At 36.3% G+C, this 17,259-nt stretch overlaps 1 protein-coding gene across 1 annotated transcript; it reads right to left on the bottom strand.

Moving 5' to 3' along the window:
* Nucleotides 1–3,496: 3,496 nt before the first annotated feature.
* On the bottom strand, nt 3,497–5,268 carry LOC146754191 (uncharacterized). Its single transcript, XM_085528754.1, has one exon. It carries the CDS (start codon nt 5,186–5,188, stop codon nt 4,334–4,336), a length of 855 nt encoding a protein of 284 aa, XP_085384880.1. The 5' UTR covers nt 5,189–5,268; the 3' UTR covers nt 3,497–4,333.
* Between the last annotated feature and the right edge of the window lie 11,991 nt (nt 5,269–17,259).

Here is a 17,259-nt window from a genome sequence, read left to right as displayed (position 1 = left end):
AGTTTGGAATTCCTTGCAACCCAACATCAGTGAAAAGGCAGTCTCAAAATATGCTACATTTTAGTAGTATTTTCCCAGTTTCTTTGCTTCATGTATTTTGTGATTTGAAAATATTTTATAAGGGATGTAATACCTTCAGTGTTGACAGGCAGTCAAAAAATATCAACAAATTCCAAGTGAGGTTTCATGTGAATAGTCTGGGAGAAAAAAAAAAAAAAAAAAAAAAAAAAAAGTTCTTCTTTGTATTACATGAGACATTCAATTATGTTGTTCATTGACTTTAAATGGATTACTGCCATGATGTGGTAAATAGAAACTGCATAAAATATTTATATTTTATTTAAATGTCAGCTACTTAATTTACTTTCTCGTTATACATTAACATAATGATCAGACAGTATATTAGTGTTAAATATTTCATGGATTTCGCAACACTGTATAACTTAATATAAATGAAAAGAGGTCATTACATTACCCATTGTATCATCAACAGTCCACACTGATAGAAAGCAGGAAAAATTTTGTGAAGAAAAATAGAGGACTGGATAGTTACAATTACTTTGAAGAGTCAGTGTGCTATATCTCTGTCATATAGACAGGGGAAAAAAAACAACAAAAACTAATTCAGGAATTGCACCGTAACTACAATGAATTTCATCTGTAGAACATCTAGATGAAAGTTCTACAATCTACAAAGAGATTTGCAAAATGTATACAGAATAAAAGACTGCTGCAATCACAGGTAAAATACAGATAATCATATTAAAATGTAATTGCAGTTTAAAAAAATAACAACCCAGTATCATGCAACAGCTTAGGATAACACATTAACTAATAACTGAAAATCACAACTATATTTGAAATGTTAAAATTCAGATCATATTTAAGACTGAAAGAAACAAATCCAAGTCTAAAATTGCCCATTTTTATAAAATTTCTGTTGCCATACAAAAATATTTGAGACACACTACCAAACTGTAAAAATCTACATTCTCCAAAAGTAGACTTTCTTTGAATTTTCAAAAAGTGGAAAATTTTAAAGAATGGCCAGCCATCACCACCACCACCACCAAAATCCACCATCACCAACAACACAATTTGCAATGTTTTTTACACTCTTGAAAAGCAAGTCACATAATAACCCTCCTACACACAAGCATGAAAGATATGCATGCTTCTCTACTCCCCTGCTATCAAAATCAGTTTTTTTAATGCTCATTATTTGCTAAAGTGGTAATGGTCAATAGCTCTGCTTCAGTAGAGAATATTCTGCATGTAACTGTGGGTTAAATAAGGCACTATCAGATATTTATATGTAATGAATTAGTTGTAGACACTGAGCTATGTATGTTGCTTTCCTAGGATGTTTTGTTTTGCTTGAGTACACTATTGAACTTGCCAATGCCTTTCAAAAAATTTAAACAGAAATGTATCATGTACATCATTGAATACAATTTCTTCTTTCTTTCTTCTTCTTTTTCCTCTTCTTCTTCATCTTCTCCTTTTCCTTTTTCCTTTTCCCTTTCCTCTCTTTTCTTTTCTTTTCTTTTCTTTTCTTTTCTTTTCTTTTCTTTTCTTTTCTTTTCTTTTCTTTTCTTTTCTTTTCTTTTCTTTTCTTTTCTTTTCTTTTCTTTTCTTTTCTTTTCTTTTCTTTTCTTTTCTTTTCAGATGAACAAGTAGAGCTCAGTAGCAGGCATAGCAGATACAGAGGAGAAATGGAAGAATCCCAGACAGAGCCACAGTGTACCAACCAATTAGTTAATGTGTTAGTGTGAGAGAGGTTATTGTGAGAGTTAATTTCCCCTGAAGAATGGGGATCTAATCTTAATTTTTCAATGAGAGGGTTCTGAGGCACTGGTGTAGAATGTCCAGAGAAGCTGTGGATGCACCATCCCTGGTGGTGTTCAAGTTTAGGTTGACTGGGGCCCTGGGCAGCCTGGTCTTGTACTTGTATTAGTGCTTGACAGTCCTGCCTGTGGCAGCAGAATGGAAGTAGGTGGTTTTTGAATTCTATTCCAACCTGAGCCATTCTGTGACTCCATGAAATGTCACATGTGTTGTTGAGTATGAATGCAAGCAGGAGCCTGTGTAGCACAGGATGGGTTATATAATGTGGATTATGGTGTGCAGACTGCAACTTCAGCTGTGCTCTGGTTCTTTTTCAAAGCCATTTAACTGATGAGATTGTCAGTCATGGCCACCCTAAACACAATTCTGCTGAATGACTAAGTAGAATGGCAAACGTGACTTAGAAAGGCATTTTATGTCCTCCTCAGTCCAACATATTTCTGCAAGTTATGTTTCTTAATTTTAAAAATAGATTAACGAAAGAAAAATAGAATAAAATCATATTTATTTCTCTTACAAGTGCAAAATATCGATATTTTTACAAAACGTATGTAGAGAGATAAGAGGGGGATCCCAAGCACTGCCCTTACAATTCTGAAAAGATGTGAAGATGTTCCACTGGGATTTTTCTGGACAAAGCCTATCATGTAAACAGCTGACAAGTTTAGATGTCTTCTGTATGAGATGAGATGAATCATACTTTAGATTTTAAAAGAAGTCTGAATGACTGCTGGGGTTCGATATGTGTGTTGTGGTCACAGGAGTTAGCCACCTGTGAATTTACTCGATTCCACATACATATTTCATTTCACACACAGTGATTTCTGTGCTGCTGCACAGCCAGAGATGCACAGCCAGCTCATTTTGGATTATTTGGAACATGAGCTTCATGGGCTACTTGAGCTGTATTTGCTTCACAGAATTGGTTCCTAGTCAGTAAAGCCGGATTATCTCATCTCCAGACAGCAATTATTTTCCCAGGTGCTGAGGACACTTGAAACTATTTTAAATGCTATCAGCTACTGATTATGTACCACAAATAAATCAAATACAAACCATTGTAGCAGACAATTTTAATTCCAATGATACAGTACTCTCCTTCAGCCGAAGTTGATATTATTTTTATCTCAGGCACTGCTGACCTTGTCTATATTCTAGGTTTCTTCAATAAAAAGAACTTTCCCCTAGCAAAAAGAACAAAAGGCTTTAATAGATTTTCTCCCCTGCTAACCCTTCTTCTTACACAACATAAAATATATTTTTACCCTAAAAAATATACCTTTGAAATTCAATATCAAATAACTTTTCTCTTATCTGGAATGTAGAAGCTTGAAAATATTGATAATATCACAAAAGAAAACTTCCCAGCTCTGTATTCAGATGTCATTGGGCATTTCCAGCTGTCACTGATAGCTTTTCCACTGATGTGCTTAATGTACTGGAATATCAGTACCTAGGAAAACAAACTTAACAAACAGGATGAGAAGTGCACGTTCCTCAGACAACACATATTCATGGTTGTCTGCTTTGTCCTCCTTTCCAGTTTTAAGGTAAGGACCATTACACACACACACACACACACACACACACAAACAAATAAATAAATAAATAAATAAGGGTAACATAAATGAGTAAGGAGGCAATAAAAGAAAAGAAAAAAAATGGTTTTATTGAGTTCGGTTACAACTAGTACAATAACAGGTTATAAATAGCATTGTTTATACTTTGACACTAGTAACAAGGTAAACAAATCACATTGCTTTCCCCCTAACTCCATCTGTCTTGAATGCATAACTAGAAGAGTACATAAAACAACTCATGTGCTAAAGGTAGCAGGAGAGCAGCTAGCTGGTCACTGTTGTCCATGAGATAAACCTCTGGCTTCTCCTCTCAGCCAGCATGTTCCTGACAGAAATTATGAATGACAGTTTGCAGCTACTGTACCTACTGTACACAACCTGGAATAAATCAACATTTAATCTTTTTTCACCTACACTCTATATGGGGGGGAGAGGGAGGGAGAGAGGGAGGAGAAAAAAGAAAAAAGGAAAAAGAAAAGAAAAACATTTTTTACCTGACTATCTAGGATATTTCCTCCTTTCAAGTTTGCTATGAGTCTGAAGCCAGTGTTGCTACTCTAACAGCATACATTTTCTCCCTTTGCAGTTTGCTCTGTTGCAGTCATTTCCTTCCTCATGGCATGAGCAGGAAAATCAGCATTAATATTGGAAAGTGACCTCTTTCAATTAGTTCTGTCTTTGCTTGCATTTTAAAGGACTGCGAACTGCTGAGTATGATTTCAAGAAACAAGAGATGTATTCAATCTGCCAAGCAGATGCAAGTTCTTTCTGGTTGCTAATCTGGCTCTTATCCGGAGCTCACAATGCTGACTGTGTGTTACGTACTCATATTTGCACACTGCTGTGGAAGACTGTTTCTGTTCTGTTTTCATGGGATCAAAGAGCTGGTAATGCTTCCTGTGCTGTTAGCATAGCCAGTTCATCCCAGTGCCAGAGCGCATCCTCTTAAAGCTGGCCAGGTGCCTCTTCATCATCACCTGAAACTTCTTCTTCTCACATTTCACAGGGAACATTTCAGAGTCTGGCTTACAGCGCAGGGAAGGAAGCTGGCTGCTGCAGACAGTCTCCCAGGAAACAGCCCGTCTCGTCTTCAGAGGAGTGGTTGGAGGCTTTCTGCACTCAGTGGTCTGTTGGATTTCTCTGAAAGAGCTGGATGAGCTTCTTACGAGTGATGTGGTCTTCTTTCTTTGGGATGTGAGGAATTTAAGCTCTTCAGAGTCATGCTGGAAAAAGAGAGATTCTTTCCTTCTGGTATTGGGGCTCTCACCCAGCGTGAGAAATCCATAAGGGGTGGTGATTTTGGAGAGGTGGGGCAAAGAGAGGGCAGCTCTTGTTGCTGGGTCAGAATGATGTACTACTCTCTCCAAGTCTTTTGGGAAAATTGCTTGGTCTGTAAAGCACAAGGTTCCTCTTCTGTGCAGACTTCCTCCTTTACACAGTGCATCTTTCCTGATGTAGGATTCAGATTTGCTTCTGGTTGTCCTGCGCTTTTGAACAACTTCATCGGACATTTGTCTCTCTGCAGGATTCTCTATGGTATCTTCCTCTGGTTCCCGCTGAAAGGCAATATGCTCTATGTCCAGAGAAGGGATGAAAAATTTAGGGATACGATCAGGAGTCATGACAATGTTGAAAATGTCCACGTTTTTCTGAGCCATTTTCTCTGCAGAAGTTGGCTTGCTAATTTTGAGGCTTGTCCAAGTTAACAAGTTTTCTATAGCACTTTTTATGGAGAGCTGGGATGTACCACCAGGCACCATTATTTCAGGCAGAAGTGCTTTCTTACAAAACACAGTGCTGTCTGCTGACTTCTACTGACTGAACTCACACAGCACTGATTACAGATGGGGAACTCATTCCTGCTTATAAAACAAAGCAAATGACGTAATCTGATAGCTAGATGTCATTGGCATGGTAACCAAAGATAAGAAGGCTTTTACACTCCTACTTATAGACTTACAGTCTGATTCATGCTGCACCATTACCTTAAATAAGCTTAAACATTTGATTTAATTATTTTAAAATGCCAGGTTTGGTTCTAGTTTCCTAGCTATTTTCAGGAAGAAAAAAAAGAAAAGGCTGCAAATGTACCTGCAACTTTCAGACTATTTGCTTTGTGTTATCTGTGATATTGCACAAAATAGATTTAACTTTTATTTTATGTGAAGGGCTGTGGCATTAAAATGATGTAAAAGTAGGTGTAAAAAGCATAGTTTACTTATGATTCCTTAGTTTAGCTTTCAGTAAATCATACTGTTTTGTGTAATTTATAGTGAGGTTGTTAAGGAAAAGGTAGCAATTGAACAGTTATTGATCTAGTACATAGAAATGTATTCTAAGGGATCTCAAACTGCTGTTCTCTGTTGTATGGACATGATACTATTGAGGAAAAAGTAGGCTACTCAGAGAATACTCAGATTAAGTATCTGTGATTAAAGGATGGATGTCTGCTCAGGTGAGTAAAGAAGTTTGTAACTGACATGTCAGTTTCTACCGATACTTGTATTTCAGCATAAGAAAGCTGCAGAGCTCTTGGAATGGGTATGGAGAAAGGCCACTAAGATGATCAAAAGGCTGGAGCACCTTTCTTATGAGGAAAGGTTAAGGGAACTGGGCTTGTTTAGCTTAGAAATGAGACCTCATTGTGTCCTTGCAATATTTGAAAGGAGCATAAAAACAAGAAGATTGTTTGAGCTGGGGGGGAGGGTGGGGAATGACTATATATGAGGGTGAATAGTGGTAGGGCAAGGGAGAATGGTTTTAAACTAAAACAGGTGAGGTTTAGGTTAGACATTATGAGGAAGTTCTTTCACAGTGTGATGACACACTGGAAAAGGTTGCCCTAGAAGATTGTGAATGTCCCATCCCTTGAGGCATTCGAGTCACAGAATCACAGAATCACAGAATCACAGAATTACCCGGGTTGGAAGGGACCTCAAGGATCATGTAGTTCCAACCCCCCTGCCTAGCAGGGCCACCAAACATACACCTTTACTAGATCAGGTTGCCCAGGGCCCCGTCCAACCTGGCCTTGAACACCTCCAAGGACGGGGCATCCACAACCTCACTGGGCAGCCTGTTCCAGGACCTAACCACTCTTCTAGTAAAGAACTTTCCCCTAACATCCAACCTAAATCTTCCCTCCTTCAGCTTAAAACCATTTCCCCTAGTCCTGCTATTATCAGCCCTTTCGAAGAGTTTACTCCCTTCCTGGGAGTAAGTTCCTTTCAGCTATTGAAAGGCTGCAATGAGGTCACCCCGCAACCTTCTCTTCTCCAGGCTGAAAAAACCCAACTCCCTCAGCCTGTCCTCATAGGGGAGGTGCTCCAGCCCCCTGATCATTTTTGTGGCCCTCCTCTGGACCCTTTCCAAAATCTCCATATCTTTTTTGTACTGAGGGCTCCACACCTGGACACAGTACTCCAGATGGGGCCTCACAAGAGCAGAGTAGAGAGTCCAGTCTAGATATGGTTCTGGGCAGCCTGGTCTAGTGATTTTAGAATTCATGAATTAGATTTTAAAATTCTAGAAATTTCTGAAATTTCTTTGATCTGAGAAAAAGTTCAAATACCTTCCCTTTGCGCTGGGAAGAAACCGATTTTAACCAGTAGTATCTGCACCAGTAGGAAGAATGGGAACCTCTACCAGTGTTAGTACAAAATGCATAGCATGAAATAAGAAAATCAGAAGAATTCTTAAGGAAAATGTAAAGATTTTAAATTCTCTTTGCGTTATAATCTTGACAATATCCAGTCTCCAAGATCACTTCCTTATCTTTTTTTATTTCACTATGATATCATTGTTATCATTAAATAACATAACACTTTTTTTTTCTTTTTTTTTTTCTTCTCTTTTTCTAATGTAAGCAGCAGCTGTTCAATATCTTGCTCACCCTGCTAGAAAAGAAAATGCAGAACTTTGGATATGTAATATAATATTTTGTATAAAAAACTCAACTATTAAAGTTTAATTTTGTAGACTTTTCGCAGAATAAAACTTTCATCTCCAAAAGTTGCACACAGTCAGAAAGTGGTTCTAACTTTCATCTTTTCTGTAAAGACGGCATATTTCTGGTGTTTACACTAAGTGGAATACTCAATACTCACAATGAGCTTTTCATCTTTGACATGCACTGAAAATATTAATTAATTAATCATCACATTCCATATGAGTAAGCCAACATTTTCCCCTATGATGTTTGCTGTTCACATGAAGAGAGAAGAATGTAAGTGGCTAGTGCTCACATAGAGAAAATAAATAAGGAAATAAATAAATTAAAAAGTAGATATGAAGAAACAGCACTTTTTCCAGTGTGCAAAACTATTTCTGTCTCTGGTCTTCTGATACTTTTTTGGCCCATATCTTCACTTTGGTCATTCTTGTTCTATACTGGTAAAAATGTACAGTGATGATGACTGTTGAGAAACAGTGTTTTGTAGCTGAAAATTTGCCCTATCAAATACAATTACTGTGCTTTTTATATCTGTTGTAGTTTCCATGGAAACAAATAGGAGGCATTATTTTCAGGGCAATCAATGTGGTCTATTCCAATGTAATTCTATTGTTATGTACACGGGACAGCTAAGGTTCAGATTTTAGGAGTTATCATGATAAGACAGAAGAGCATAAAGTTGTTAAGGAAACAGAAGATAAGCCCTAAACTGGAAAGCTTTTCTTCTCCAACAGCTCTGAATTATTAACACCATGGAACAGAAGAAATGAAATCTTGTAAGTCACTTTATAGGGCTGAAATGAATTATTTAGGAAAGCTACTGTCTGTCTGCAGTCTCCTTGCTACTAAATAGCAAGGAGATGATTTCAATAATTTGAAAATGAGTGAAAATGACTGAGAGGAGCCTAAGAAAAGTTGTTGAAATAGCACTTTTGCAGAGCTTTAGGTTTATTCATTCAAGCTGACATGTGTGGCTTAATTTAACTACAGGAGAAAATAATTATTCTGCACTTAATCTGAGTACTTGGTTAGATACTTATGTCCTCTGTCATATGAAGAAATCTAAAAGTTTGTTATATAAGTAGACTCCGTAGTTATTTAGTGCTGTAATAAGACATAGCATAGAAAAAGATTTCCTGTTTGCAATTCAGTCTCTAAATCTGTTGTTCTTTCATGCTTTCTCTAATTTTCAAATTGTCCTGCTAGAAAATAAATGAATCTAATTTATTTGCACTGCTCTGTATAACATAAATTTCAAGGACACACAAACTAGATGTGAATAACTGCTGTTAACCAGATTTTTTGTGGATATTGGAAACACAGCATGGGAAACCTTTTTTTTTCTTTTTTTTTTTTTTTTTTTTGGTGATTGTGTGTGTGTGTTTTTCTAGCACCACATTTTTCTTTCCAGAAGTGAGATTTGTTGTCTTCTGTGTGATGAGTAGACAAGATTGGTTATAACTGTGTAATTAAGGTTTACCAAAAGTGTTCTTATGCAATACTTCTGAATTTCTCATATAATTTTCATGCCCTTATGTTATACTTGTAATAACCAGTAACCTTAGCTTGGATGGAACACCTTCTCAGTAGGAAGTAGTGAGATGTGTGCAAATGCAATATAAGGGCTGATGAACTGACTTTTTTCTTCATGGAAAAAATCAGTTCCACACCTTTTCTTCCTATGCACATCCAAGTGAGGTACCAATTTGTCAGCCCATCCCTCTGCTGCCATCTGTCATGCAGCAACAAAGTGTAATGGAATATTGTTGGGAAAGTCCGGCTTCTACTGCTATACCTCCAAGATCTGCCTCTGAAGTTGTGGGCCAATCTAATAAAAAAAGAGGCATTCCTTTCAGAGAAGCTGTAGTACAGCTTACAGGGAGGAATTTAAATGAGCAGCTACTGTGGTGCTCTGATGTTTTCAGATATCTTGGAAAACAAATAAATACTACCCTCTGCTGTTTTCCATTTGTAATTATTGTAATGGTATCCTGTATCCTTCTGTGTTAAACAATAATAATAATTTTTAAAAGTGCTTATTTGACTTCATTTTAAAATACAAAAGGATCCACAACATGCTGGGGATCACCAGTTTATGTTTAATTATGGAAGAGTTAAAAATGCAAAGAAACATTGAAGGACAACATGAGCCACTGTCTCCTGAATACGTAGCACCTCAAACTCATGCCAAAAAGGTATCAAATGTAATTGTATTTCTTAACTTTACTCTTAAATGTTCTGTATGAATAATATATGAATACTGCCAGATGCAATACATATTGCAGTACTTCCACTGGTCACATATATTTAAAGAATGTGCTGTAAGCCCGTATTCTTTGATGTGACATATGCAACATACATCACAGATTAATGCACTATTAAAAAAGGAAATCTCAGCTCCTTAGTACCACCACATATGAAAGATGTGGACATTACTGGGAATACAGTTGCTCAAGTAGTAATTAACATAAGCCTCCATAATAAAAACTATGTGTCTAGCCACACTGACATAACTTCCATGCAGAGTGTTTTTTACATCTATATCTAAGAAACCTTACTTGTATACATTTAGAATATAGCATCTTCTTTACAGGAGCAAAATATGGAATAACTAAAAGTACTGTCTCACCAGCAAAACAATACTTCAGATAGGCAAGGATAATCATCAATTTTCTCTTCTGTTACTATTTAGGACTTACAAATATGACCAATCTAAAAACAAACAAAAAACGGTGAAAAGAATGTTCTCTTCATGATTTGCCAAGGATTTGCAGAGTAATCAGCAGCAGAGAAGGGCATGGTTGTCTTCATCTCTGCTCATCCTTCCATCTTGACCTCATACAAATACAAATTTTAACAAGATGAAGAATAAAGTCCTGTGGAGAGGTAAGTTAAACTTTCATCTTTAAGCATCATCTGTTCAGTCAGTCTCATTTAAATGCAGTTTTCTCCCTCAGCTATGCATCTGGTTTGATGCCTTAATTCATGCTACTTTAGATGCTCTAGTGCTTACTTAAAAGTCATGGAGTATATGCCCAGTAAGCTTCAAGACTGAGGCTCTACTGAGATCAGTGTGGCTGTGTCACTCAATAGCTGATTTTTAGTATTTTTCTCTTTTATAAATGTCAGAGTATAAAATTTTAAGCAGTACACTACAAATGAAAAGTTCATCTGTTTTATTCTTTATCCTTTTACAGTCACGTGTTATAACATTTTATGATGTACATTTTTATTATGTTGGCTATTACATTTTATGCCATGTGTTTTCAAGGTTCCAGCAATGTGCAAATACACACATACAAATAAAGGGGATTTCTGCTGTCACTCTGGATTTCTTTGTTGCCTTTGTGTTTTTTCCTTTATGCATATTTTCAAAGCGTTGTGCGGCATACAAGACATTTCAGTCCTGAAGCTAATGGGAGCCGTGTGACTAAATCCCTAGGTGGAATGGAAATTGCAGCCATTAATGTTTCTCTTATTCGTTTAGCTATTTGAAAATGGAAATGTTTTCTCCTGGTCTCGCTATGTGAGTTATACACAAAGAAAGAAGAGTGAGGTAATTTAATCCCCTGCAAAGTGGGAGGGCCAGATTCTGAGTTCAGTGTTTGGAACAGAGGTAAGCAATTTCAGGAGGATTTGGGGCAGGGCAGGGTCCTTAATTTATTTAGGTTACACACATCATTAATCATTCAGAAGCACATGGTTTGACTCTTATTTCCATCATTTGTCAGAACATTCCAGCAGTCAGTGTTATTTACACCACCAACAATCTCCATGCAGACTTCAGATATGTCATTGTTCGTCTTAACATATGGATAATTTTGAGAGTGAATTAACCAGAACAGGCTTTATAACTGTCACTAAGAGACATAAAGTGCATTTGGAAGGTTCATAATAACTGTTCCTGAAAATACTCTGTATCCAACAGTAGCAAAAAAACAATCAACCAAAGTCAGCACTCAAGAATCTACTTTCAAATTTTCAAAGCATTAAAAAAGAAGCTCTGGGGAAGCTCTTTAATACCTCTCATTGTCTTTTTGCAGGTTTCATTGGAAATAATAGAAGTTTTGATGTAGTCCTAGTACCTCTTGCAAGGCCCTAGCTGAGTCAGCCCTGTGCAGCTTTATTATATTTCAGGACAGACACAAGAACAGAGAAATACCAAGACTTTTAATATGAGAAACACAATGTTTTACCTCAAAATAATGCATATTCTATGGAAGGTATCTCTTCCCTCAGACTGAACCACATTTTCCACAACAAGTGCTCACCCATATTATGACTCACAGACATATCCTTCTTTAGGATTAAACACCCAGCAAAGTATTCAGATGTCCAACACTTCTTGAAGCAAAAAAATTCACCTGCTCTTGGAAACAGGTTTCAAAATATATCTCAGAACAGATGAATGTACATCCCCAGTTACTTCCTAACACTTTCAGGCTTTCTGTAGAATAAATTTTCTTTCTAGTATGATAAGCAAAAAACGTTGTGCTTTCTGCAAAAGCAGTAAACATACTATAAACTTGTGTGAATTCTGAGGATAACATTGTAAAATGAAGGCTGGAGGTGAGGAAACAGAGGAACTATATGTGTTCATCTTTTGTTGATGGTGAGTGAGATCTGAAAAGCAGCAGGTGACACTGGAGGTGGTCTGACAACGCTCTTGTATTCTAGTATTACCAGGCAATAAATGCAAGAGCATTTTAGGACACTGAAAAGGAGATGGTATCAAGAAGGCCAAAACAGAGTTGTGATCACAAATGATAGATGAAAAAACTGTTGCATCATAAATATACAACAGTACACTTAGACGGTGTAACTCCCCACCAAACAGCAGAAGTTGGACTAAAAATGTCCAAATTGTAATGCTATCCAGAATTTCACAGAAGAACAAACTCATATGAAAAGTGCAAATAGGATGAAGCGCTCAGTGAATAACAGATGAGATAATGAAGGAATTTATATCTCAAAGTGACAACAACTAGCAAGATATTAACATGTGAATGAAGTTAAAAGCTGAAAAGAAATTAATGTGACCTTTCTCATATCAAGGCAAAATACTTCTAAGTAGCTTTATAGACTACACTGAACATGTTTGGACAAATTTAGGAACTTTCTTTGTGGTAATCCAGCTGTACTGTAAACATACTGAAATGCAAAATTCTCCACAAAGAGAACCATATTTGTTGAAGTTAAAAATAAATGTGTTTTTATATCACTGAATTGTTTGTAAGAACAAATTTTAATTAGCACTGAAATGTACAATTAAGTTGTAGCAATGTCATAATTGTGGTTAAATGCTAATAAGTGCTGGAAGAAGTACAGAAAAATGGATTTTAATTGCTAAGAGTGATCATATTCTTACACACTGAACAGGTGTACTTAGAAAATATCCAGATGTAAAGTATTCTGCTGTTGGTTAACAAAATTGCTGCTGCTATAAATCTTTGCTAATAGTGGGTGCTGCTACAATCACAGAAGTATAACTTTCTTGATTTTCCTTAGTGAAGGCTGGGGATTTTTCTCTTCAGTGTGAATAACCACGCCAGGAAAGGTAAAAAGTGTTAATTGGTCTTTATCTAATCTACTGACTTAGAGCAGATTGCTTTAGAAAAAAATACCAGATTGCCATTTAAGCACTCTAAACAAAGAAGAATCTGCTGAGATGTTTGACATGAAAAATTAGCAAAGGCTTTTGCAGGGAGGCACTGGAAGGGCAAGGAACAAAGGATGTGCTCAGCCTGGTGTTCTCATAGTAGAAACTGATGTTTTCATGAGATAAGAAATGCTTTGTTTAATAATTTTGACACCTGTTATTTCTCATAGTAAGTTTGTTTGGAAAGGAAGGAAGAAGAAAAAAAAAAAGAAAAAAGAAAAAAATGTTCTCAATTTAAAGCTTTAGCACTAGAAGTGGAAGTGGAAGGAAAGATGGCTTTTCTGCCTTTCTGCTTCTTTCCAAATCTGCTGTCAGTAGCTTTCTGTCTACCCTGCAGTAGAGTAATACCAGCTTGTGTCTTTGGATGGCAGCAGCATTCTAAGGACACGATTCAACATGAAATGCCGTGATTTGTAAAAGTTTTCCAATGTCCAGATGCCTCTGGCCCTGGTGCTGAGCTCAGAGCTGATGCTTAAGTTGAAAGCTGATTCAGTTGACCTTTGCTGTGTAATACTGGAGGGATATCAGGAACATGAGGGCCATGTTACGTGAGACTTGGTAAGACAAGGAATTGTGTCTGACTCGTCAATCTTACTGCCAAAGCAAGAGTAATGATTATCTGCAGCATCTGTAGGCCAAATGTATTAAGCCAAAAGGAGTCAAAAGGTTCCTGTAATCTTCAGTGCTATCTGTGGCACACAACTGGTGTTATAATAATGAGTTATGTTATTATTTTTAATTGTTATAAATCAGCAGAAGTAATAAAAATGTATTTTAAATGATATAGAAAATATTCCTGAAAATGTTAATGGCAATATGTTTTATGGAGCTTTTATTTTCCCCTTCCTTTGCTCAAAGAATTATTTTCTTAGCTTGTCTCCCCCTGCTCAAATTACCATATTGCCTTCACTGCCACTTACATCTTACCTGTAGTGTTACAGTATCAGATTCAAAAGGTCTCCTCAAAATTAGTTGTGGCCTGAGTCTAGTGCAAAAAGTCAGAAAGCTTTTAAGATGTTTCAGGCAAACCTTGAAGAGATTTGTCCACTTGTATTTGATCCCTTAGGGGTTATGAGCTAGCTGCAAATCTTGTAAAGAGCTCATTGTAAAATAAACTCCAATAAAATAGGCCTATCCCAGCAGATAGAAAATCTCAAAGTAAAAACAAAATTTGGAAGACCTGCTTTCTTTCTATATATATGTGTGTGTGAATGTATGTAATTTAATGTTTAATTGGATCTTTTCTGGGAACTACACAGCAATGGTACTAAAGTCTGCATTTTTCAGAAGCTATTTTCTGAAGAAAGATTTTCAGCGTATCATTTTTTTTTATGTAGCCAGAGTGTGTTATGTCTCGTTATGGCAGTATGGAGCTTTGCTTTCATACATTTTTAAAGGAGCTTGTAGTAAACATAAAGAAGGTACAATAATATTTGTATTGTCTCTCTAAATCAAAACAAGGTCCATAAAATTAACCCTGCACTCCACAGACTTTAAATCTCCTCCAGTATCTTGGCTGTTACATCACAGCAGATAAATGTGGGTGTCAAGCCATTTGTGCAATTGCAACTGAGCAATTTATTTCAGTTACCTTACTTTTTCTTAACTGAAGAACTGCAAACACTGTACTTCACTATGCCAGGCAGATACATATGCTGCAATGCCTAAGAGAGCTTATTTTTGTTTTCTTGTACCTAGGAATGCAGTCACAGATCTGACTCCATGTTTCCTTCCTCTGCACTAATGTGGATCAAAACCAAGAAGGTCTACATTTTGGTCTTTTAATTTCCCATTAAATGTTAGTAACTCAAAGAAAAGATTTCAGACTCAGGCTGATCTCTTTTAGAGAAGATGAAACTATCAGCAAGATGGGAACTATGAGGAAAGAGGCAGAAATGCTGTTCAGAAGGATGATGAAGTACGACTGGGAAATCCTGACTCATGCAAAAATAATTTGACTACAGACCTTGCTAGTTCCATAATGTAAGGCAATCCTTATTTCCTCAGCCAAGAGAACACACCAAGGACAATAAATGCGTTTGTACTTCAGACCACTGATATACAGTAATTTCCCTGTTGCCATGGTGAGAAATAGATGACATAAGTAGATGAAAAAGAGATGTCAGACAACATCTCTCAAGTGAAAAAGTTGAAAATTGCAAAAGCAATGCTAATGGCATTACCAGAAATATTTCTCCTTCAATACTGATTACTGAATCAATAAAAGTTTAATGGGAAATTATATTTATTTGTTTGTTTGTTTATTTTAAATTGGACTGAGTGTAAGATCTTTCTTGTTTAAGCTCAAGGAGGGAAGGTTTGGATTGGATGTCAGGTGGAAGTTCTTTACAGAGAGAGTGTTGAGGTGCAGGAACAGGCTGCCCAGACAGGGTATGATTCCTCCATCCCTGCAGTCATTCAGAACCAAATAGGATGGAGCCCTGGGCAACATGACATAATCTGGAGGCTGGTGGCCCTTGCCTGTGGTAGCAGGTTGGAACCTGGAGTCCTGGAGTCTTTCCCAGCTTCTACGATTCCTGCAATTTTACGTTTTTTTTTTTAAATTTTTTTTAAGAAGACTGACAGCCTGTTGAAATGCAATGCATGTCTAAGAGCTGGACTAAGAGGTAATGCTGGTTATCTTCCCTGAGAGTCAGGACTAGCTCTCAATTAGTTAGTACAAATACAATTAATAAATATGTTAAGTATGTTATGTAAGTATGTGAATATAATTGCCACTACTTGATTTTGGTTCCTGGTGAGCTTGGGGATGCTTATTTACAATTGACCAATTGGAATGGTAGATCAGTGTCCAGAAGTAGAATCCAGTCCAAAATATCAGAAATTTGATGTGTTGCTAACACCTTTTTGCAAACCTTTCTAAAAAGCTAACAAAATGATTGGCTATTTTCATAACTACATATTCTTGCACACCTAATTTTATTCTAGACTTCCCTATTCACGTAGATTTTCTGTTTTGTTTTGTTTTGCTATCAACTCTATCAACTGTTTGTTTTGTTTTTGTTTTGTTTTGTTTTGTTTTGTTTTGTTTTGTTTTGTTTTGTTTTGTTTTGTTTTGTTTTGTTTTGTTTTTGAGGGTCCATCTGCCATACAAAGGACCTGGCAACAGGGCAACAGTATAAGTCAGTTTGTAGTAAGAGGTAGGTGTTAATCTTATGAGAGGAACATTGGTGATGATGTACTCGATGATCACTGGAGGTCCCTTCCTACCCATCTGATTCTGTGATTCTGTGAACAATATGGAAGCAATAGTTTCTTGAAAATATGTTATGCATCTTAGCAGAAAACCATAACATTTGCAGCTCTGTTAAGCACTGAGGCAATATGTGCACATATATAGCTTTCAATTATAATAAACTTTAATGTGTAATTGGATTTAGAATACTTTGTTTTGTTTTGTTTTGTTTTGTTTTGTTTGTTTTTCCCCTTGGAGATAAAGAATTGTAAATTTGACAGTATCTACGGAAAACAAAAACAAAAACAAAAACCAATAACAAAACTAAAAATATTTCCCACTTTTGATTTTTTGTTATTGTTGTTTACACTTTTGTTTGTCCACATGTGTTTTGCAATAAAACCTACAGAAACAATTATGGTGCACAGAGTAATAATGAGATAATATCTCTGCCCTGTACAAGTGAAAATCTGTAGTGTTAAAAGTGAATACCAAATTATATTTACAAATTTGTAAAACTATTACTTAGATATAGTTAACCATATGCTGACGTTAGGTAATGTTCAGTGCTACCATATTTCAGCTTAATTGTAAATAGCTGTCCTTTTCCTTGCTGAAGTCAGCCACAAGAGGGAGATGATCACAAAACGAACTACCTTCTGGATTCTACAAATTTGATGTTTCTAAAACAAATGTTGTGACAGATTGAATTATAGGATACTGGCACAGTTCAGAAAAATTGCCTGTTTTTGTTGTTGTTACTTTTGCTGTTGCTTTGTGGTTGTTTTATTTTGTTTTTTGATTTTTGATTTTTCTCCTCTTTTAATTAATTAATTAATTAATTTAATGAAATGTTTTAGTTTCACAGTGCCATAGACAGTTTAAAGCAGTACAAAAGGAAGACATATATTTTTTGTTTTTCTGACATATATATGTTTTGTTTTTCTGAAGGTATGATAATCACACTTTCACAGAATTTGGATTTTAGCTTGATATCCTTACAGCATTGTAGAGGATAATCTTC

Source organism: Coturnix japonica, chromosome Z, assembly GCF_054131305.1.
Source record: "Coturnix japonica strain WE chromosome Z, WE-NBRP24, whole genome shotgun sequence".
Taxonomy (NCBI): Eukaryota; Metazoa; Chordata; class Aves; order Galliformes; family Phasianidae; genus Coturnix; species Coturnix japonica.
Note: the sequence above shows the minus strand (reverse complement) of the source record. Positions and strands in the feature narration are given on the sequence as shown.